Raw genomic sequence first — 22,628 nt, forward strand, 5'->3', positions numbered from 1 at the left:
CACACGGAGGCTAAACAATACACTACTTAATAACCAAGAGATCACTGAAGAAATCAAAGGTGAAATCAAAAAATACCTAGAAACAAATGACAATAAAAACATGATGACCCAAAACCTATGGGATGCAGCAAAAGCAGTTCTAAGAGGGAAGTTTATAGCAATACAATCCTACCTCAAGAAACAAGAAACATCTCAAATAAACCACCTAACCTTACACCTAAAGCAATTAGAGAAAGAAGAACAAAAAAAAACCCAAAGTTAGCAGAAGGAAAGAAATCATAAAGCTCAGATCAGAAATAAATGAAAAAGAAATGAAGGAAACAATAGCAAAGATCAATAAAACTAAAAGCTGGTTCTTTGAGAAGATAAACAAAATAGATAAACCATTAGCCAGACTCAAGAAAAAAAGGCAGAAGACTCAAATCAACAGAATAAGAAATGAAAAACAAGTAACAACTGACACTGCAGAAATACAAAGGATCATGAGAGATTACTACAATCAACTATATGCCAATAAAATGGACACCCTGGAAGAAATGGACAAATTGTTAGAAAAGCACAACCTTCCGAGACTGAACCAGGAAGAAATAGAAAATATAAACAGACCAATCACAAGCAGTGAAATTGAAACTGTGATTAAAAATCTTCCAACAGGGCTTCCCTGGTGGCGCAGTGGTTGGGAGTCTGCCTGCCGAGGCAGGGGACGCGGGTTCGTGCCCCGGTCCGGGAGGATCCCACATGCCGCGGAGAGGCTGGGCCCGTGAGCCATGGCCGCTGGGCCTGCGCGTCCGGACCCTGTGCTCCACAATGGGAGAGGCCACAAGAGTGAGAGGCCTGCGTACCGCAAAAAAAAAAAAAAAAAAAAAAAAAAAAAATCTTCCAACAAACAAAAGCCCAGGACCAGATGGCTAAACAGGCGAATTCTATCAAACATTTAGAGAAGAGCTAACATCTATCCTTCTCAAACTCTTCCAAAATACAGCAGAGGGAGGAACACTCCCAAACTCATTCTACAAACTCATTTGGTATCACCCTGATACCAAAACCAGACAAAGATGTCACAAAGAAAGAAAACTACAGGCCAATATCACTGATGAACATAGATGCAAAAATCCTCAACAAAATACTGGCAAACAGAATCCAACAGCACATTAAAAGAATCACACACCATGATCAAGTGGGGTTTATCGCAGGAATGCAGGGATTCCTCAGTATACGCAAATTGATCAATGTGATAAACCATATTAACAAATTGAAGGAGAAAAACCATATGATCATCTCCATAGATGCAGAAAAAGCTTTCAACCAAATTCAACACCCATTTATGATAAAAACCCTCCAGAAAGTAAGCATAGAGGAAACTTACCTCAACATAATAAAGGCCATATATGACAAACCCACAGCCAACATCATTCCCAATGGTGAAAAACTGAAACCATTTCCTCTAAGATCAGGAATAAGACAAGGTTGTCCACTCTCACTACTATTATTCAACATAGTTTCGGAATTTTTAGCCACAGCAATCAGAGAAGAAAAAGAAATAAAAGGAATCCAAATCAGAAAAGAAGTAAAGCTGTCACTGTTTGCAGATGACATGATACCACACATAGAGAATCCTAAAGATGCTACCAGAAAACTACTAGAGCTAATCAATGAATTTGGTAAAGTAGAAGGATACAAAATTAATGCACAGAAATCTCTTGCATTCCTATACACTAATGATGAAAAATCTGCAAGAGAAATTAAGGAAACACTCCCATTTACCACTGCAACTAAAAGAATAAAATACCTAGGAATAAACCTACCTAAGGAGACAAAAGACCCGTATGCAGAAAACTATAAGACACTGAAATTAAAGACAATACAAACAGATGGAGAGATACACCATGTTCTTGGATTGGAAGAATCAACAATGTGAAAATGACTATCTTACCCAAAGCAATCTACAGATTCAAGGCAATCCCTATCAAACTACCAATGGCAGTTTTCACAGAACTAGAACAAAAAATTTCACATTTGTATGGAAACACAAAAGACCCCAAATAGCCAAAGCAATCTTGAGAAAGAAAAATGGAGCTGGAGGAATCAGGCTCGCTGACTTCAGACTATACTACAAAGCTACAGTAATCAGGACAGTATGGTACTGGCACAAAAACAGAAATATAGATCAATGGAACAGGGTAGAAAGCCCAGAGATAAACCCACGCACATATGGTTACCTTATTTTTGATAAAGGAGGCAAGAATATACAATGGAGAAAAGACAGCCTCTTCAATAAGTGGTGCTGGGAAAACTGGACAGCTACATGTAAAAGAATGAAATTAGAACACCCCCTAACACCATACAAAAAAATAAACTCAAAATGGATTAAAGACCTAAATGTAAGGCCAGACACTATAAAACGCTTAGAGGAAAACCTAGGTAGAACACTCTATGACATAAATCACAGCAAGATCCTTTTTGACCCACCTCCTAGAGAAATGGAAATAAAAACAAAAATAAACAAATGGGACCTAATGAAACTTAAAAGCTCTTGCACAGCAAAGGAAAATATAAACAAGATGAAAAGACAACCCTCAGAACGGGAGAAAATATTTGCAAATGAAGCAACTGACAAAGGATTAATCTCCAAAATTTACAAGCAGCTCATGCAGCTCAATATCAAAAAAACAAACAACCCAATCCAAAAACGGGCAGAATACCTAAATAGACATTTCTCCAAAGAAGATATACAGATTGCCAACAAACACATGAAAGGATGCTCAACATCACTAATCATTAGAGAAATGCAAATCAAAACTACAATGAGGTATCACCTCACACCAGTCAGAATGGCCATCATCAAAAAAATCTACAAACAATAAATGCTGGAGAGGGTGTGGAGAAAAGGGAACCCTCTTGCACTGTTGGTGGGAATGTAAATTGATATAGCCACTATGGAGAACAGTATGGAGGTTCCTTAAAAAGATAAAAATAGAACTACCATACGACCCAGCAATCCCACTACTAGGCATATACCCTGAGAAAACCATAATTCAAAAAGAGTCATGTACCACAATGTTCACTGCAGCTCTATTTATAACAGCCAGGACATGGAAGCAACCTAGTTGTTCATCGACAGATGAATGGATAAAGAAGATGTGGCACATATATACAATGGAATATTAATCAGCCATAAAAGAAACAAAATCGAGTTATTTGTAGTGAGGTGGATGGACATAGAGATTGTCATACAGAGTGAAGTAAGTCAGAAAGAGAAAAATAAATACCGTATGCTAACACATATAATATGGAATCTAAAAAAGAAAAAAAAAAGGTTCTGAAGAACCCAAGGGCAGTACAGGAATAAAGACACAGACGTAGAGAATGGACTTGAGGACACGGGGAGGGGGAAGGCTAAGCTGGGACGAAGTGAGAGAGTGGCACGGACTTATATATACTATCAAATGGAAAACAGATAGCTAGTGGGAAGCAGCCACATAGCACAGGGAGATCAGCTCGGTGCTTTGTGACCACCTAGAGGGGTGGGATGGGGCAGTGGGGTAGGGAGGGTGGGAGGGAGACGCAAGAGGGAGGAGATATGGGGATATATGTATATGTAGAGCTGATTCACTTTGTTATAAAGCAGAAACTAACACACCATTGTAAAGCAATTATACTCCAATAAAGATGTTTAAAAAAAAAAGAAGAACAACAAAGCAGGTAAAGATGTAACTTAGAAAATTATAGCTAAGCTATTGAGGTGTTGTTTCCACAAAGACATCCAAACACTATCTAGGAAAAAATAATGGTTAACAAGAGGTTAAGCAAAAATGTCTAATGCTACTGTGGGCTGTACATTAAGAAATACTGTTGTTGGAGACAAGAAGAAAAATTCATCCATTCACAGTAGATTATGAGGGCACAAATACTGTATTCACAACAGTAGATCAAATCAATAATCCTCACATTTAATGAATCTCAACCTAAAATTAAAGACTGTCAGGAGAATTAATTACTCCTTAAGGAAAAAAATAATCAGTAACAGCCATATTGTGGAGGGTGAAGCATGAAATTAAGGCATGAAAAGAAGAAATGCTGACTATCAGATGTATAGGTTATTTCAGTAATTTGAAAGCTTCTAAAACTATACAGCTTTTTTTTTTTTAAATTTATTTTTTGGCTGTGTTGGATCTTTGTTGCTGCACGCGGACTTGCTCCGTGGCATGTGGGATCTTCCCGGACCAGGGATCAAACCCATGTCCCCTGCGTTGGCAGGCAGATTCTTAACCACTGCGCCACCAGGGAAGCCCCAACTATACAGCTCTGATGTCCCCAGTCCTGTACCCCCAAATCAAAATAAAAAAACAAAGCCAAGTCCCAAAACATGTCACATTTATAAGAAGCATTATCTACCCAATAATCCTGACTATTTGGACCAAATACCTCTTAATAGGTTACTTCTTGGTATATTTCATGAGTGTATACTATTAATAAGACAACCAATGAACTCTGTAAACTCTACTTCTCCCTCCCCAAAACAGGGTAGTTTTCTTTCTTAGCTATATTATCTTCTATATGTATGTTTAATAAGTGGTCAATGAACATCAATCCTACTGCAAAATACTACTGTCAATGACAGCCAGAAAAACCATGTGGGGAAAAAGCACTAAATTTTACATTATATTTGGTTCCTCATTCCAAGTGTTCTTATCAACAGAAATCACTCCAAAATAGTTGGCTAATTTGGGAAATATGTAACAATTAAGAAATTTTATATGAGTCATGACAGTTTTAAATTATCTTTGAATCAAACATCAAAAGTTTAACAAAAGGAATTAAAGAAGCCAAAAGTTGTAACATTAATGTACATGTGGAATAACACTGTTCTCCATCTCTATCTTCTATATAACATCTAAAAACAACCCCAATTATTCTTAAAAATAAATTTTTAAAAAATGAAAAATGGTCCCTAAAAACTCAGTAATTATTGCCTTCCTTCTGGTTTTTAGGGATGAAAATTACTATTCCAAAGAAGGAAACCATTATCAAAATCAAGGTGAAAAGTGTGCAAGATGAAAAAATCTAACTTTTTTCCAAGGAAACAAAAAATGTTAATTTGGAAACTAAACTGCTCAGAAGCTAAATCAAAACATTCTTTCTATAAAATATTTCAAAATGAACTAACAAACCATTCTGGATAATCTAACTCAAGTATCTCCTTTAGAGGGAAGAATCTTACAGAATACAATTGTCTTATAATATCCTGATTAAAAGTAGCAGTAGTACATATAATTCAGAAGTATTTACACTTGGCTCTGGAATACAGTTTTATACTTTGGTGTTTGTGTGTACTTAACAGAGTCTGGTATTCTGGAAATTTAGAATATTTCAAAGATGCTACCTTAATTTTTTAAAAGCCCCAAGGCTGCCTACATACCAATCTTGCCCTCTGTTCAATTCCTCTTTCTCACCACTTAACACAGGAAATTTCCAGCATCACCTTTCAAAATGCAGTCATGCTAAAGCATAATTGCCTTTTCTAATGGTCTGATTGGCTAATGCTTTCCCTCAAAACACAGTAAAAGTAGTTAAATATTTAAGGGACTAATTTAGATCTTTCCGGATATATCAATTAGGCAGAAAAAAGGAGGGGAAGGAAGTGAGTATATAGGACTGCTATTCCATGAAATCATTTCCCCCCGATTCTGATATGATACAGGTAGCATCTTGAATGAAGTAAGAGAGATATAACAACAGAAAAGAAGGCCTCCATGAGTTTCTTGCCTTTTTCCCCCTTTATTAACGTAGAGAAAATGAACTACAATTAGATTTCTAGCTAAAGAGGGAAAACAAGAGCCTGATAGGATGCACATATAAACTTCCTAAAATTAGTAAGTTTAGATGCACCATATCCAGTCTTATAATAGTTTAAAAATAAAAGAATAAAGAATAGGGGGAGAAGAGAGAAAAAGGAAAAAGAGGAAAATCCTATGATTTCTTATGCTTTAGATTTTTTATTTTCAGCGTAAACGCACACTTTAAATGATTCTATAAGGGAAGGTGTAAGGAATAGTATACGCATAAGAAACGAGACCTCTGGGTTTTCACTCCTCCACAGTTGGGTATATTCCTGGTCGAGTCATTTAACTTTGTGTTTCAGGACCTGATAAAACAGGGGTGATACAAATACCACCTATTTGAAGGCAGAAAGCTAGGCAAGATGACCTCAAGTTCCCTTCTAACTTTCAAGATTTAGGATGTAAACACCAACTTGCTATGATTTTTTAAAAGTCAAGATGTGATCCTGGTCCCAAGATACTCATGACGGTCATTTGGTTTTGTTAAGAGAATAACATTGATCACTTATAAGCATACGTTTCTAACTCTGACTGATCATCTCACAAATACATGCTTCTGAACAAGGTGAAAATCTAAAGAAGAGACCTTGAAGGGTTCAGAATAGTCACCACCATTCCTGGAAACACTTAAAACTCATGTTCTACTAATATTAAGTCAGTAGCACCACAGTTCTATAAGAAAGTCTGCTTTTACTTTCAGCAATACAACATGTTGTTTACTTAAGCAAAAGAGTAAACTTATTTATTACTCATGTAAAAACAAAACAAAAAGAAACAAGAAAACTCAATTTATTTCTTCAAGATTAAAGCTCTAAAGGCTATCCCTGACCCTCAACAGTTCCTTGGAAGATCCAATTGTGCATCATTTGATGAAAAGCATTCTTGAAGATTTATCTGTCAGATACAGACTCTGAAAGAGAATTTTAACTCCTCTAAGACAACCATGTACTGATTATCAACCTCCAATCCTTCAAATAGCATTTAAAGAAGTCTACTTCTAACATTCTGGATCCCCTAAGTACTAATTTCTGTATTAACATTGAACTATTTTTGATCTAAGAGAGTAAAATACAAAATATTCCCTGGACCTGCTGTACACAAACTATAATAAACAAATAATTTTAAAGTAGACTTAAGAGTTCAAAAGTGACAAACTCCATAAGTGATACCTATTCCAAGTCTATCAAAATGTATATATAAACTAGTTTTGAGCACTGGCACACACAATTGCATCCTTTAAGAGGTAAAGGATGAAATCCAGATATTCTACTTTGGATTCTTGGAACAAACTTTAACTGTTCCAGATAGGCCCCTATAAATCATTTAACCCTTTACTTTTTCCAAAAGTTAAAATCTCATAGTTTGGTCTGAAAAGAAACAGCACTTCAAGCAGAGTGTTTAACAAAGATTAATTTTCATGTGAGAAACAAAATGTTTAAACTGCAAAATGATTAACTATGTAATGTTAACTGAAAAAACTGTATCCAATACCACTTAACAACCATTTGCCCACATAGTTCCTCTGACTAATCCTAGAAGGCCTTTCCATCCTGTTTTTCAGCCTATGGCTTCCCCTCTGTGTATAAAGTTATTTTTCTTTGTAAAGGTCCCATGATTTCTAAGTCTATGTTTTATATCATGTTTACTTTTACTATAAAGGCTGCTGGGGAGAAAAGTACCCGCCATCTCCTCAAAAACATGAAGAAGAGTGGAGGGCTGAGATCGGCCTGAGGACTTCAAAAGGTTTTGCTTGCCTTTGTTCTGTCTACACTTTCTCCTATTATACTACTCTGTCCTGTGGGTTAAAGTTCCCCTGCGCTTCTGGCTAAAATGTGGGTACTACAGCCAAAAACACTTGCAAGCATCAAACCCTGACTTGGCGGCTCTTGCTAAGTGGCAAGCATCTAATGCCACCCTCACCTGATGCTTGGCCGTCTCCATACCCTCCAGAACTGTCGTCTTGAAGTCCTCCTGCTTGCCCTGTGGAAGGAAAGAGGAGAACTCAGGGACCTTACTCCATAAATTGAGATAATATCTGGACATAAAGGCCTAATAGTTGGCGACTCACGAATTCACCACCAACTAGTAAACGCATATTCAGAGAGCTCCTTCTTCTGGAATCAAGGCCCAGGGAGTCACATTATAGTCTTCCAAATTCTGGTCAGGAAACTTCAACTTTACATGCTGATTCTTGTTGAAAGGTAGGAGAACAAAGTACGCAGTATTTCTAATTGCTAAATCCTTGCTGTCAGTCTTAATAGTCAAGGTTGGATGGGGGAAAAGGGATTCCAAATGTCTTTTACTACTTGTTGCTAGACTGAGAGTGGGTGTGACATGGGCTCTAGGATCTGGAGTTGCAACAATTCAGCATCTGCTCAATGTCTCTTCAACTTTACCTTTCTATCTAAAAAGAATATATATAAGACAACAAGCAAGACATAATTTTAATGAAATATTCTCCCCTTGACTTCAAAGAAGGGATGATAACTAAGATTCAGTTCCAAAAGAAGTTTCATTCACTATACATACTAGACAGTGCCAGATCTGAACATGCCAGTGCTTCCTCAGTAACACTTTAATTAAAACACCATAAAACACCTCACAGTCATATGCCAAGTACTGTAGATAGACATAACACAAGGGGGAAGGCTGGAGCAGGCAAGATGATGGGGGAGCTTCTACCTCAAGCTTCACAATAAGCCCTCTAAGAAATTTTCCTCATTGATTAATGTACAGAAATAACTTTAAGAAAAGTATCACAGCTTGAAAGTTAAACTTGAGAAAGTTCGGATAGATCATCTTCCAGACTCTTCCAAAAATCAATCACCAAGACAGATGCAATGATCCTCTTAAGCCTCTCGCCACCTGATATACTAGGGAAAACTACTACCAGTGTGATCTTTGGAAGATATGAAACACCATCCCACAAAGATCTAAAACTGGACACTCTTCATTAAACAGTTTATTCTAAAAGAATCTCAACTAGAAAGCAGATTGATTATTCTACCATTTGAGTTAAAAGGCAGCAGGAAAGTAAAACTAACATAGCCCCCTTACTATAAGAATGATCCCAGGTCTGTGAGACTTAAAATGACATTTTCATCTTTAAGTATATGAAGGTATTCATATATAAATGATTTCTGACAATATTATAATATGTTGCTAGATGGTATATGGTCTGCTTTGAAAGTAGAATAGAATCCCATCCTAAAATTATTTCACATTGCTCTTGTATAAACGGTACTTTAGGTTCTAGAAGGTTATGCTTCTCAGACAAGGTACAAGGTATATGATTTGCTGTTTACAGCCTTTGGAAAGGGCATATAATTATGAAGAGATAACTCCAATTATGAAATCCAATCTGTAAACTTATCTTAAAAATGCAGGCTGTACATTTAAAATTTTACTTTTAAAGTTTAAATTAAAAAATGTTCATTCTTAATGAACTTATGGATTTATTCATTTAAAAGTCTTTCAGAGTTAAAAAGTTTCAGAGTTAAAATTGTTGTCATTATTTTCTTTGGTTCCAAATAGCACCAAACTACACCAGAAGATTAAGCTATTATTTTAGAAGGGGGGAAAGGGGCTGAAAACAATGAAAGAGTTTCCAAGAAGAACATTTAGGCGTTAGGAATAATACAGCTCTTCTTTCTCAAATTATGTTTCTGGCTTCTTTAAGAAAGAATGAAAACAACAGTCTCTTCTAATGATGGCATCTCACCACTTCTTAATAAGTAAAAACAAAACCAAAAAACACTTTCAAGCTTGCCATTAAGACTGAATTATTTTACCCTTTCTATTTCTATCATTTTCCTTCTTCTCCCACTACATGTCATACAATATGCTATTTACTGTACTGATTTTTTTTCCTGTCAATGTTTTTTCTTAATAGAAATATGGATTTCTTACCCCTGACTTATGTGCTCAAAAGGTCAACAAGGCTGCTCTTTTACAACAAGGTAAGGCAGTCTTTTTTGCTGTCTGCTTTTGAAAAGAGGTACTAACAAAATTCTTATAAAGACACTGTCCTTCGATAAAAATACGTAGGAGAAACATGGAAAATATTCAATACTCTGGAAGATTTTTTTTTTTTTTTTTTGTGGTATGTGGGCCTCTCACTGTCGTGGCCTCTCCTGTTGCGGAGCACAGGCTCCGGACGTGCAGGCTCAATGGCCATGGCTCACGGGCCTAGCTGCTCCGCGGCATGTGGGATCTTCCCGGACCGGGGCACAAACCCGTGTCCCCTGCATTGGCAGGCAGACTCTCAACCACTGCGCCACCAGGGAAGCCCACTCTGGAAGATTTTTAAAAGGTATCTCTCATAGCAACAGAAAGTCAAAAAAGAAATGAAACTCTAAAATACTACTTAAGCAGAGAAACAGGAGAAAACCAAGCAGAAGATGATATAAACATGAAAGAAATGATGGAAAACAAAAAGTGCTTAAAATTAAGTAAATGAACAATATATTTGTCTCTTGAATTGATGAATATTTATAACCTGCTTGAAAGTAAAGTTGCTATTTTCTCTCTAATCACAATATACTCATGAGTATTTTGAGGGTGCCTACTTCTCCAAAGACAGCAGAAAACAGCACCATTTTTATTAGTGGTATTCTAGACCAATTCTTCCTCTTTTTTTTTTTGCTTTACCAGCTCTCAGATCCTTTGTTTTGCCAGCATGCTATAATGTTCAAAGCACAGAATCATGCAATACAATTGGCATAAGAAACAGTCTTATAATTACGTATTAATTTCCTTTATTCTTTAAGAGAATATTCATTTTATTAAGAACAGCACAATTACAAATGTTTGCAGCTAACTTTCCATCCAGGTAGTGTCTCTGATTAGAACATATAAAATGCCATATTCATTTGCTCTTCGGGTCTTTCAGGCCTAGAACTCTGCTTCTGACAGTGGCACAAAGACATGGAACAGCAGGCAAATGTGGTTGTTATCTTCCATGAGCTCAAATTCAAAACAGAAGATGAAAATATACACAAGCAATTTTTTAATATCACCTTGATTTTGGCACTACTGAATGAGCAGACTTCCTTTTGTTTTCACACACCCCCGCCGACAACACACACACAAAATCCTCAAGTTTGAAGTAGAGACCCTAATACAGTTTATTTGTGCATATCTTCTCCAAGTTGAAAATAAAATCTTTTCAGTTTATCTTCCATAGCAGCCTTTCAGTTGTCCTCTAATAAATCTACAGATCTGTTAAGTTATTCTTGAAGAACAGTTAAGTATTTTAGTTATAGTCACACTACTGAATTGTTTTTTCATCTTGATTCAAACTCTCAAGAGACCACTCTTTCAACATCTTAAGAGGAAGTCTATTACATTCAAATACTTTTATCTGGCAGGCATGGAGGCGAGAATCATTGGTGTGTTGTTCCCAGGAACATACTGAACAACATATTCATCACATTTTGACTGTTTAGTTTCTTGGAATCACATTAACTGATAACTTTGTAAACATTTTGAGGAATTACTAAATCTTCTAGGAAGCAATGATCTTTAAACAGAAAATCAATTCATCAAAATTTATTTAATCAAAAATTTACCAAATTTACAGAATAAAAATAACTGCCAAGGATTGACTTCAATTGAACCTAAGAAACTAGCAAAGGAAAAAAAAATCTCAAAAGTTAAAACCATCTTTGAACACACAAGTTTGCACTATATTAACACACTAGTTGAGTTTCTTACTTAAAATAAGCTCACAAATTTAATGTTTACCGAATACCCATCCAAACTGCCAAGCACAAAATCAAAAGTAGAAAAGGCTGAGTCCCTATTTTCAAAGGGCTCATAATCTAATTGGGGAAAGATGAAAAATATCCAGAAAGAAACTTTTTTTTTTTTTTTTTTTTAAAAAGGAAACAAGAAACACACACTTGGGGGAATCAGGGAAGCTTTTCCGAACAAATCTAGAAATTTGGATAGACTGGGGTGGGGGGTGCGGGGTACGGTGATACCACAGCATGGTCCAGAACATTTACAAAAGCAAGGAGAAAACCACAGACATGGTATGTACGAAGAATCGCACACAGCACCCTGCTTAATGAAGGAGATGATCTCAAAGAGCAGTGGGAGACACAAAGGATAAGCAAAAATGGGCCACTTTCAGGGCCAAAACTTAAACTTGATCTTAATAGTAATGCAGGAGAATAGTATTTTTACAAGGAAAGCAACAAAACAAGTGATACTTTAATCAGTTTGTACTAGATGGATTAGAGGAGAAAGGTGATCTAGATAAAGGAGATCCAGTCGAAAGACTACTGAAATAATTTAGATGTGAAGTGAAATCCAGCAGAATAAAAAGGTGACAGTAGGGCTTCCCTGGTGGCGCAGTGGTTGAGAGTCCGCCTGCCGATGCAGGGGACACAGGTTCGTGCCCCGGTCCGGGAAGATCCCACATGCCGCAGAGCGGCTGGGCCCGTGAGCCATGGCCGCTGAGCCTGCACGTCCGGAGCCTGTGCTCCGCAACAGGAGAGGCCACAGCAGTAGAGGCCTGCGTACCGCAAAAAAAAAAAAAAAAGTTTAAAAGGTGGCAGTAAAAATGGACAAGGTGAAGAGGCTGTGCACAGGAAGACACATGACTTTACAAGAGACTTGATGAAAGAGATAAGGGGCTTTCAAGACTCCAAGCTTCCAAAGTTCAGGAGAATAGTAATACAATAGAAAAAATGGGAAATCTGGGAGACAGGTTAGTAAAATTAAATGGAAATACTCTAAAGATGGTTGGAAATTAAAGACTAGAACTCACAAGTGAGAATGGGTATAAGAAATTTTAAATCAACATAGAGGTAAAAAATTTTGAAGCAGCTGTATGATTAATCTCATTAAGGAAAGTCACAGTTTCAAAGAGGAATTGGTCAACATAAATGATAAAAAAAGTAAAAAAGAAAAAATTGAGAAAAATGAATTATTGGTGACCATCACCAAGTTGTGCTGCCTTCCTGTCCCTGCTGTAGTGAGAGGTGGCTTAAAAACACCTTCAAGTATACCACTCTTGCTTGATTCATCTCTTTCCTGCTAACTTTCTGACTATGATTTTTGGCAGAAGAATAAATCATCTACAGCAGCTCAAAGAAACGCAAAGCAAAGTAAACTGGGCTCAGAGAGGTAGACTAAACTATCCTGAAGGAAGAGCCTCGGGGGTTCCTCTGAAGCACATCAGAGGCATTTTAAAACACCTAACACTGATCAATACTCCCCAACAAAATTAACCAAAATGAAATCTCCAATTAGAGCAGCAATTCTAGGGTTACACTGTTGTTTAAAATAATGAACTGGGACTTCCCTGGTGGCACAGTGTTTAAGAATCCGCCTGTCAATGCAGGGGACATGGGTTCGAGTCCTGGTCCGGGAAGACCCTACATGCCGCAGAGCAACTAAGCCCGTGTGCCATAACCACTGAGCCTGCGTTCTAGAGCCCGCGAGCCACAACTACTGAGCCCACGTGCCACAACTACTGAAGCCCGCATGCCTAGAGCCCGTGCTTCGCAACAGAAGAAGCCACCGCAATGAGAAGCCCACGCGCAGCAACGAAGACCTAACACAGCAAGTAAAATAAAATAAAGAACTAAGTCTAGAAAGCAGGAAAACCATGCTTCCTGAGGTAGGAGCCTGCCTGGAATTTTCTCACTGTACCACTGGAGGAGCTGTAGCACTGCTTTGCTCCTGAACTTAACACTGGGGCAGAACTGAGAAGCTCAGTAGTAGGGATCCTATATAAAAGAATGTAAAAGCCCTACAAGCTAGGGAAGAAAGCAAAGGTTTTGTAAGCCAATTGAAAGAACTGACTTTCTCACATGCTATTTCCCTCCACATTCCATAGATTTTCCTTACTTATTTTGTTGCAAAATCTTGGTTTGTAGTTCACTTTTCAAAATGTTGCAAAGAAAGCCCACAATTCAGATGCTATGTTATGTTGCTCAACTACCAAGCTTAAGCTGTGTTTGAGTACAGGTAGTTTTTTAAAAACAAAGCTTATTTTTCTAGTTATTTACCTGTTTTTAAAAAGGCCAATATGGAACTTTATTCTGGAGCTGCTATTAAAAGAACCATTGTAACTTTTCACAACTGATAACCATGAATGTATTTCCCAATAAGAGAGTTCCCCTTTCCTGCTCATGTAACAGTTTTTCAGAACTCTGGCTATCTATATCTTCTCAGGCTATGATTAGAGGCTCCTTCCATCTTAAACATGATTTGAGTCTACAATGCTATGAAAAACATACAACTTCTTAGGCTTTAATTAATCATATGTATTCGTCTATCTTCAAATATCAGAAGATGCTAAAAAATAGCAAAATCAAAAATAATCCTATTTTCAAATGTTTAAAACCTCTGTGATCAGCAAATATGGCAAAATTTAATGTTATATCTCGACAGTTGATACATGGATTTACATTGTTATTCTCTGAGGAGAGAAAGTCTTTATTAGAAAGTATCAAGATTTGCCACTCCTCCTATGATTTAACATATAAAAGCTTAAAGAATTATCTATCTTGTAAAAAATGATCTATTCACATTATTGAAAATGGGCTACCACATACACTTTCCAGTTTCCAAAAGTGACAGAGTATGTATGTCAACCTAGTCCATTACCTAACCTGATTTTTTCCTGACGAGAACACTGATCTGATGCAACTAGAGATTACCATACTAAGTGAAGTCAGAAAGAGAAAGACAAATACCGTATGATATCACTTATATGTGGAATCTAAAATATGACACAAACGAACCTATCTAAGAAACAGGATCATGGACATAGAGAACAGACTGGTGGTTGCCAAGGGAAACGGGGTTGGGGGAAGGATGGAGTGGGAAGTTGGGGTTAGCAGATGTAAGCTTTTATATACAGAATGGATAAACAAGGTCCTACTGTACAGCACAGAGAACTATATTCAAAATCCTATGATAAACCATAATGGAAAAGAATATTTTAAAAAAGAATGTGTGTGTGTGTGTGTGTGTGTGTGTGTGTGTGTGTGTATATGTATAACTGAATCACTTTGCTGTGCAGCAGTGATTAACACAACACTGTAAATCACCTACACTTCAATAAAATAAATAAATTAAAAAAAAACAACTCCAGGCTTCCCTGGTGGCGCAGTGGTTGAGAGTCCGCCTGCTGATGCAGGGAACACGGGTTCGTGCCCCGGTCCAGGAAGATCCCACATGCCGCGGAGCGGCTAGGCCTGTGAGCCATGGCCGCTGAGCCTGTGCGTCCGGAGCCTGTGCTCCACAACGAGAGAGGCCACAACAGTGAGAGGCCCGCGTACCACAAAAAAAAACCAAAAACACCACCACCACCAACCCACCGTATTCCTGGTTCAACTGTGTTTAATAAATACAAAACATCTGTACACAAAAGTGGAGCCCATATCTTCTCATGTGATCCTCATATCAAGCCCCATTTTTCAGATGAGAAAATCCTCAAAGTATCCTGTTCTTCTATTATCCATGATCACACCAAATAAAGGATGGTAGCAAAAGAATACGAGGAGATTACAAAAATAAAGTTGCTCAGCTAAACAAATTACTATTTTGCCTTAATAAAAAATAAAGCAAAATTATCAATAAAATAAAATCATTCATTAAGAAAAGCAGGTCAACCTCTAAAGACCAAACATAACTTGGTAGCATCTGATTCAATGGTTCTTATCAGCCAAAAGCAGTAAACAGTTAAAAATCAGGGCTCTCAAACTGCTTCATAAAAGCCTAACTTCATTCCTTCATGTTTAAAGTAAAACGTCCAAAACCCAATTTTGGGAAAAACATCTGAAAACAATTTCTGCAGTCTCACCATACTTTGTATATACTTTTATCGTACTGTTTCTTCATTGTTGTCAATTAATATCTGTAACCCTAAACTGGACTGTGAATTCTTTGCAGGAGGACCTAGTCTTCAGCCTTGAACCCTCAGAATCCAGCACCATGCCTGGAACAAAGCACTATAGTTTTACAATTAATGTATGTAGAATAAAGTGAATGAGGAGCTGCACATTTGTGAAAATCTTATTTTATGTGGAAAATGTCTCTATAAAAATTTTCCCCTCCACACCACCAATCCCCTACCTTGTTGGGTTTCTTTTTTGTTTTTTTAACTCTTCCTGTAAGTAAAGAAGGATCTGAAGACTTCCTTCCTTTCCACCCTTTCTGCCTGTAAGTCTCTCTAAATTTTTACCCTGAAATGTAACATCTAAGAGTATTTTGCCTTCTATTATACATTTATGTATACATCTGTATCTCACACTAGGCTATAAATTATCTGAGAGTGGGGACCATGTGTTGGAGAGTAATATACATCTTGGTCCATTTTTAGTAATCTCTCAAAATACAAAAATTTTGTTGAATTGATCTAGGTTAACTTTTCGGCCTGTGACATTTTCCCCCAGCTCTCTAGTAAGTTATTCTGGAACATAGTTCCAAATCAGAACACTGAAATGATGCTATAACAAAAAAAAAAAAAAAAAAAAAAAGGTGGTGCAGTGGTTAAGAATCCGCTTGTCAATGCAGGGGACACAGGTTCAAGCCCTGGTCCGGGAAGATCCCACATGCCGCGAAGCAACTAGGCTCGTGTGCCACAACTACTGAACCTGTGCTCTAGAGCCTGCGAGCCACAACTACTGAGCCCGTGTGCCACAACTACTGAAGCCCACACACCTAGAGCTCGTGCCCCACAATGAGAAGCCACTGCGATGAGAAGCAAGCGCACTGCAACGAAGAGTAGCCCCTGTTCGCCGCAACTAGAGAAAGCCCGCAACGAAGACCCAACACAGCCAAAAATAAATAAATAAATAAATTTATTTTTAAAAAAAAGGCAAGAAAATTAATCCTAGGTCTGTTTTCTAAATGTATACACCATACTTCATATGATGAGAAAATCAAATGATTTCAGGCACTTAGTTGACACTAGCAGGCCAAAATGGCAACATAAACAACTCTTCAGGGATCAATTTCCTAGCAACTTCTACTAAACCTACAAAAAAGGGTCTCCTGCTGGGTATGGGGGCTGTGCACTTGTAGGCATGGAGAGAGAAAAGGCTGGGATGTGCCACTTGAGAGTACTTACAGCCTGATAAACGAAAGTATTCACCTGAACTCTGACCATAACTATCCATGCTGCCAAATCCAGCACTTTTACTGACTGCAATCAGTATGACTGACTCATAGGAGAGATGATCAGGGTACTTTATAAACAAAGAATTATGAAAATATAAGGACCACTGTACAAATATTGGGACCGACCATTGATTTTTTTCTTTTAAAGTAAGGTCCATCTTCAGCTCTTCTCTGGTCAAATTCTATTATATCGGGTTCTAAAGGATAGTCCAAAAGATTCTGCCTTTTAGATTTTTGCTACAGCAAATAAAGCAACTCATCAAGCTTTCGGTCAATCTCTTGTCAACAGTATTTGTGATCAAATTTCACTGAATTTTAAGCTAAATTCTTCTACCCATACATGTACATTTTGTATATTTTATATAAATTTAGTATTTTTACTAATTCAGGTTGCATCTCCTTTTGTGTGATTTTTAAAAATACTTTCAATCTACAGCATGACTATTACATGAACAAGGCCTCCAAATTATTAAAACCATACAGAATTTTTTGTCATAGCAATCTCTCACATCTCATTGTTTTGTATAATAGCCTACATATCTTTCAAACACATACACCAAACACATCCAAAATTACCATGCACAACAGAGAAGAGAGCAAACACTTTCCTTTGTTATATTCTCACCAGAATCCTTATTTTAAACAAGGAGATAAAGTGATTCTTCCCACAGTCATTCAATAAAATGGAATATAATAAAGTCGTCACCGACCAGCTAACAATATCTAACAAAATTGATTTGAAGAGTTAATCAATGGTTAATGGAAGCCTTTGAGTTTCATTAGAGTATTAGCACAGCACTGAGCCTGGAAAAATGGTACACATACAGACACGTGCACATACATACATACATTTTAAACATACTTCTGATGTCTCTATTGAGAAATCCATTAACGTGAAGAAGTCTTAAGAAAGGCATCTTAAAAACCCATTTCAAATTTCATTTTATTTATTATAGAATAAGTTTCCATACAAATCTTAAGCTATACACAACTAAGCTACTTCTAATCCCAAATGTTAGAGTTCCTAAACAGTAATCCCAAACCAGAGTTCCTAAACAGAATCCAATACAAAATTTAAATCCAGGAACTACTTAGTGAGATTTTTCTGGAAAATTTCAACTGCTGAAAGGCAGTGAGGGGAAAAAAACTATGTTTTGTATGAAAATAAAAAAGCTAAGTGCTAGCAAATTAGTTAACTTAGTAAAACCTCACTGAGGAATAATCTAAGGTATACAGGGTAACAACTGAGTCAAGAAGGCAAGAAAGCTTTTCTCCAATAGAAAGTTACTTTAACAGAGCAGCAATTATTCCAAACCAGTATGTAAACTCCAACCGAGATTTTACTCTATTTTATAGAAGCTCACTATTATGTAACACCACTAATAACCAAACACTCAATTCCAAAAACAACCTGTTCAGGCTCAGTTGCCACTTTTATCTTGATAGAAAAGGTACTGGAAAACCAAATAAAACCATCGTTTGTTAAAACAAATATATTCAGAAGTGTATAGTAAATATAAAAATACATGGAAATGTTTAAGAAAACAGGTGAATTTTAAACATAAGCAGTAATATTTAGTATGAAAAATACATTTACCTATGTGACTACCACAGAACTAAATGCCACATTGTTATAATTAAAAACTGACAAATCTACAAACAGTGTTTAACCCAGAACAGAGAACTTTTTCTCAATTAAAAAACCTCCTCTTTTTTTTGGCCACACCGTGCAGGCTTGCAGGATCTTAGTTCCCAGACCAGGGATCGAACCTGGGCCCAGGCAGTGAAAGCGCCGAGTCCTAACCACTGGACCACCAGGGAATTCCTGAAACTCAAACCTCGTTTCCCCAAAATTCAACTTTGATATTGAGAACATTTTTCCATTGATCAAAATCTAGTAAATTCAATTACCAAAATAGCCTAAATCACCTCTCCAATCCCAGTCTCTTTACTCCTTTACTTTGCCCTTATAGAGCACATAGATTGATTTTTCCAAAACACGTATTTTGGTATAGCACCTTCACTCAAAAAACCTCAGTGTTACCCATGGCCAGATCCTCCTAGTGCTTAAAGGACATCAAGTTCAAATTCCTTAGCCTGGTAACCAAGGCTCCAACCTTCCTTTTTGGCCTCCTCTTAGAAGTCTCCTAGAGGAATCTTCTCCAGTCAAATCATTTTACCCACTGACTTCAGAATACCTTGTGCTTTCATAATTAACAAAATATTTTATTCTTCTTAACACTGTGGAAAGCAAAGCAAAATTTTCTAAACATGTTTAAAAGCTGGTAAGAATGAAATGTATTCAAACCTTATATATTTTAAGAGAGTAAGTTAATGTCTAGTTATCACCTAAAATAACTGAAAAGATTTGGTAAAGAACCAGACCCACATCTTCTCTCAAGATATTAAATACGCATATGGCAAGGCTTCCATTCAATTTCTGAATGAAAACTTAAGTGAAAGAACTAGTTCGGATAAGACAAGAGATTTTGGAAACCCTGGACAGTTTCTACATACTTGAACTTCCCTGATAATATTTATTCACCATGAGGACCCAAACTATTTCTAAATTCTGCAGGCCAGTAAGTTACCACTACTTTTCCAGGGTAAGTATTCCCTAATTCACCCTACAAATGTTTAAAAAATTTTTTTTGAGTTGTTTTAGAGGAAAAATAACTTTATTTTCGTAACCACAAATAATTGTACGTTTTGGCTGTTATCAGCACACCTCTGAGCACTGAAGATATCCTAAACTTAAGAAACAAAACTTTAACTTTCTCCAAAATATTAAATAGTTTAAAACTTAAACTAAACCACTGGATTAAAATTAACTAGAACATAATGGCATAAAGACAGTTCCCCAGATCCTAAATCCCTTTGCTAAGATATTTACTTTTGGGGACTTCCCTGGTGGCGCAGTCGATAAGACTCCATGCTCCCAATGCAGGAGGCCCGGGTTTGATCCCTGGTCAGGGAACTAGATCCCACATGCATGCAACAACTAAGGAGCCCGCGAGCTGCAACTAAGGAGCCCGCCTGCCGCAACTAAGACCCAGCGCAACCAAATAAATAACTTTTAAAAAGATATTTACTCTTTGTAGGAACAATATCTGACATTTATGGAAGAAGGAAAACAAAATAAAAAACCTCTTTCACAAAAAAGAAAACACCAAGACTTGGTTTAAAATTCTCAGAGGACAAAGTGTATATCAACTTGATACTTTATGGTAAATCAGTTTCTTACTGGAGACACTGACAACTACACAAAAAAGAGGGTGAGGCAGTATCTGAGATATCAGATCATCTACTGAATAATAGAGTCCTTAAACTAAGAGATCAGCAGCCTCTGGAGCTATATAACAGCTATCAAAAGGATTATCCCCATGTATCTCATTAGCAAATCTACAGCAAAGGTAGAAAAAAAGAAAGGCAAGAATCAAAGAAGAATATAGAAGAAAGGAGTAGAGAGTCAAGGGAAGAGTTGGGAGTAAGGACAGAAAGAAGGGGAGAGAGCTAAATGTAAAAGACTAGGAAAAGGAGGGAAAAAAATCAACAAAAAGAGAGGTGTTGTTGAGGTACGTTTGCCTCAGGGACATTACTCCCAAAGGTAATATACCACTCCCAGTAAGTAACTCTCCGATAAGTTATTTTAAGAAAGTTTTAGGAAAACCATTCTTAGGAAATCTGAGTCCTGAGAAGATTTAAACCCAGAATCTATCTTTTTCTAAATGCTCTCAAACTGTATTCTTTTATCACATTTTATTACAATTACTGTAAATTATAAATTTTTATTTTTGAGTTTTAGCTAGAATCTGTTTGATAAGTTCTAAATCTAAGTTTAAATTAACACCTGATTTGTAATGCTCTCTAAAGAATTGGTGAGGTGAATGGGCCTGGAGCTACTGGAAATACAGAAAGTATTTTAATGAGAAGAACTTAGTAAAAATTCAAAGTCAAGAAGAGTTAAAGAGTAGCCATTAAAGGCAGAAGATATGAAATATTAATTAAGATTCTACTTTTGTTTGGTCTCTCCAAAACAAAAGGGTATTCCTAATTGGTCTGGGTATCCTCAGTAGGACTCACTGAGGTGATGTTAGTGAGAATTCTTTTAAAATGTTTGAACCTCTGAAAACAGTACTACAGGCTCCAATAATCTTTCAATGTCATAGGGAAGATTGTGTGACCTTAGAATCTCTTCACAGCCTTTTCTTATACCATTCTTTTGACTGGAGGCTCAATAACTAAACAATAACAGGCACTTAAGTCTTTTCTTTTTGACTTCAGAATGTATTTTTATCTTTGTTCACCAGGAAAAGACCCTTTTCAAAACTGATCCACACCACGAAGGTTTTACCTGAAAGTATCTAACCATGAAGTAAATGGCATAATTTAGCCAGAATAATTTCTTAATCATTCTATCTCTAAATTCTGAATCAGAGTTATCACTGAAAGGTTTGGTTCTTCGGGTTTGGCTTTCTGTGCACTTTCTCCAACTTTTCAGCTGCCTTACACAGCCATTATCCTTCTACCCTCATTCTTTACTTTCCTCCTATATGTACAGACACACACAAAAAGAATGTCAGTACCACTATGTATATATGCATGTATATTTATGTGTGTATACATGTATATGTGCATACACACAAAAATACACGTGGCCAATATAAGAGTATAAACCAAAGACATAAACAACATTGCAGAATAGGAATAAATTCATTTATTCTTATTTCTAAGATAAAACAAAACTGTGGTTAGTTACTACAACTCACCAGATGGTTCCTCAGGCTCACTTTCATTTTCTTCCTCAGGTGGGGCTTGAGGGGGTGGTGGGGGAAGCTTCTTTTCCTTCTCTGCTTTAGCATTTCTCTCTTCTTCTGAATAATACTCATCTTCTGAGAGGTTGGCCAAACTTTCATCCATCTCTCTGTACTCTACCTATATGGAGATTATACCAGGGAAAGCTAAATACAATGGACATCTAAAGTCAGAAACTCAGTTTGGAACCATCAGTAAATATGAATTGTTTTCTAACTTCAATTTTTAAGGAAAATAAGCAAATAACAAGGAACAAGCTAGCTCATAATAGGTAACCATTAAAAACAAAATCTCTCATGAAATAATCTTGTGTCAGTTCAGATTTAGCCCAAACTGTAACTTTTACATCATAGTACTGAAATTCAAATCAATGACTCTGAGGCTCTCTACAAATAAAAATTAATTGTGTGTTTGTGTGTGAATCTATACATATGTATATATCATGTTCACATACTGGAAGTTTCAACAAAAGACTAAACTAGCCCTCAGTCAGACAAAAATACAGTTAGCTAGAATAACAAGTCTGTCTAATGCCAATCTGTACTTCTAACTACTATTCCATAGGTAGATAGCAAAAGAATTCTAGAGGGCTTCCCTGGTGGCGCAGTGGTTGAGAGTCCGCCTGCAGATACAGGGGACATGGGTTCGTGCCCCGGTCGGGGAGGATCCCGCATGCCGCGGAGTGGCTAGGCCCGTGGGCCATGGCCGCTGGGCCTGCGCGTCCGGAGCCTGTGCTCCACAACGGGAGAGGCCACGGCAGTGAGAGGCCTGCGTACTGGGGAAAAAAAAAAAAAAAAAGAATTCTAGAAACCAAATTGAGGAGTGGGGAGG

The 22,628-nt window shown here is 37.0% G+C and overlaps 1 protein-coding gene across 2 annotated transcripts in view; it reads right to left on the minus strand.

Moving 5' to 3' along the window:
- The window catches only part of KDM1A (lysine demethylase 1A), a 64,355-nt gene that overhangs the window by 33,988 nt on the left and 7,739 nt on the right, over positions 1-22,628 (minus strand). The window contains exons 2-3 of one of the 2 annotated variants that reach the window (XM_004272523.3): positions 21,752-21,917; positions 7,761-7,820 (exon numbers count right to left, since the gene is read on the minus strand). In XM_004272523.3, the coding sequence (XP_004272571.1) occupies positions 7,761-7,820; positions 21,752-21,917 (226 nt within the window). The remainder of the gene's footprint in view (positions 1-7,760; positions 7,821-21,751; positions 21,918-22,628) is intronic. The other variant, XM_004272524.3, reaches the window with a different exon arrangement.

The sequence above is a fragment of the Orcinus orca genome, chromosome 1 (genome assembly GCF_937001465.1).
Source record: "Orcinus orca chromosome 1, mOrcOrc1.1, whole genome shotgun sequence".
In the NCBI taxonomy this organism is placed as follows: domain Eukaryota; kingdom Metazoa; phylum Chordata; class Mammalia; order Artiodactyla; family Delphinidae; genus Orcinus; species Orcinus orca.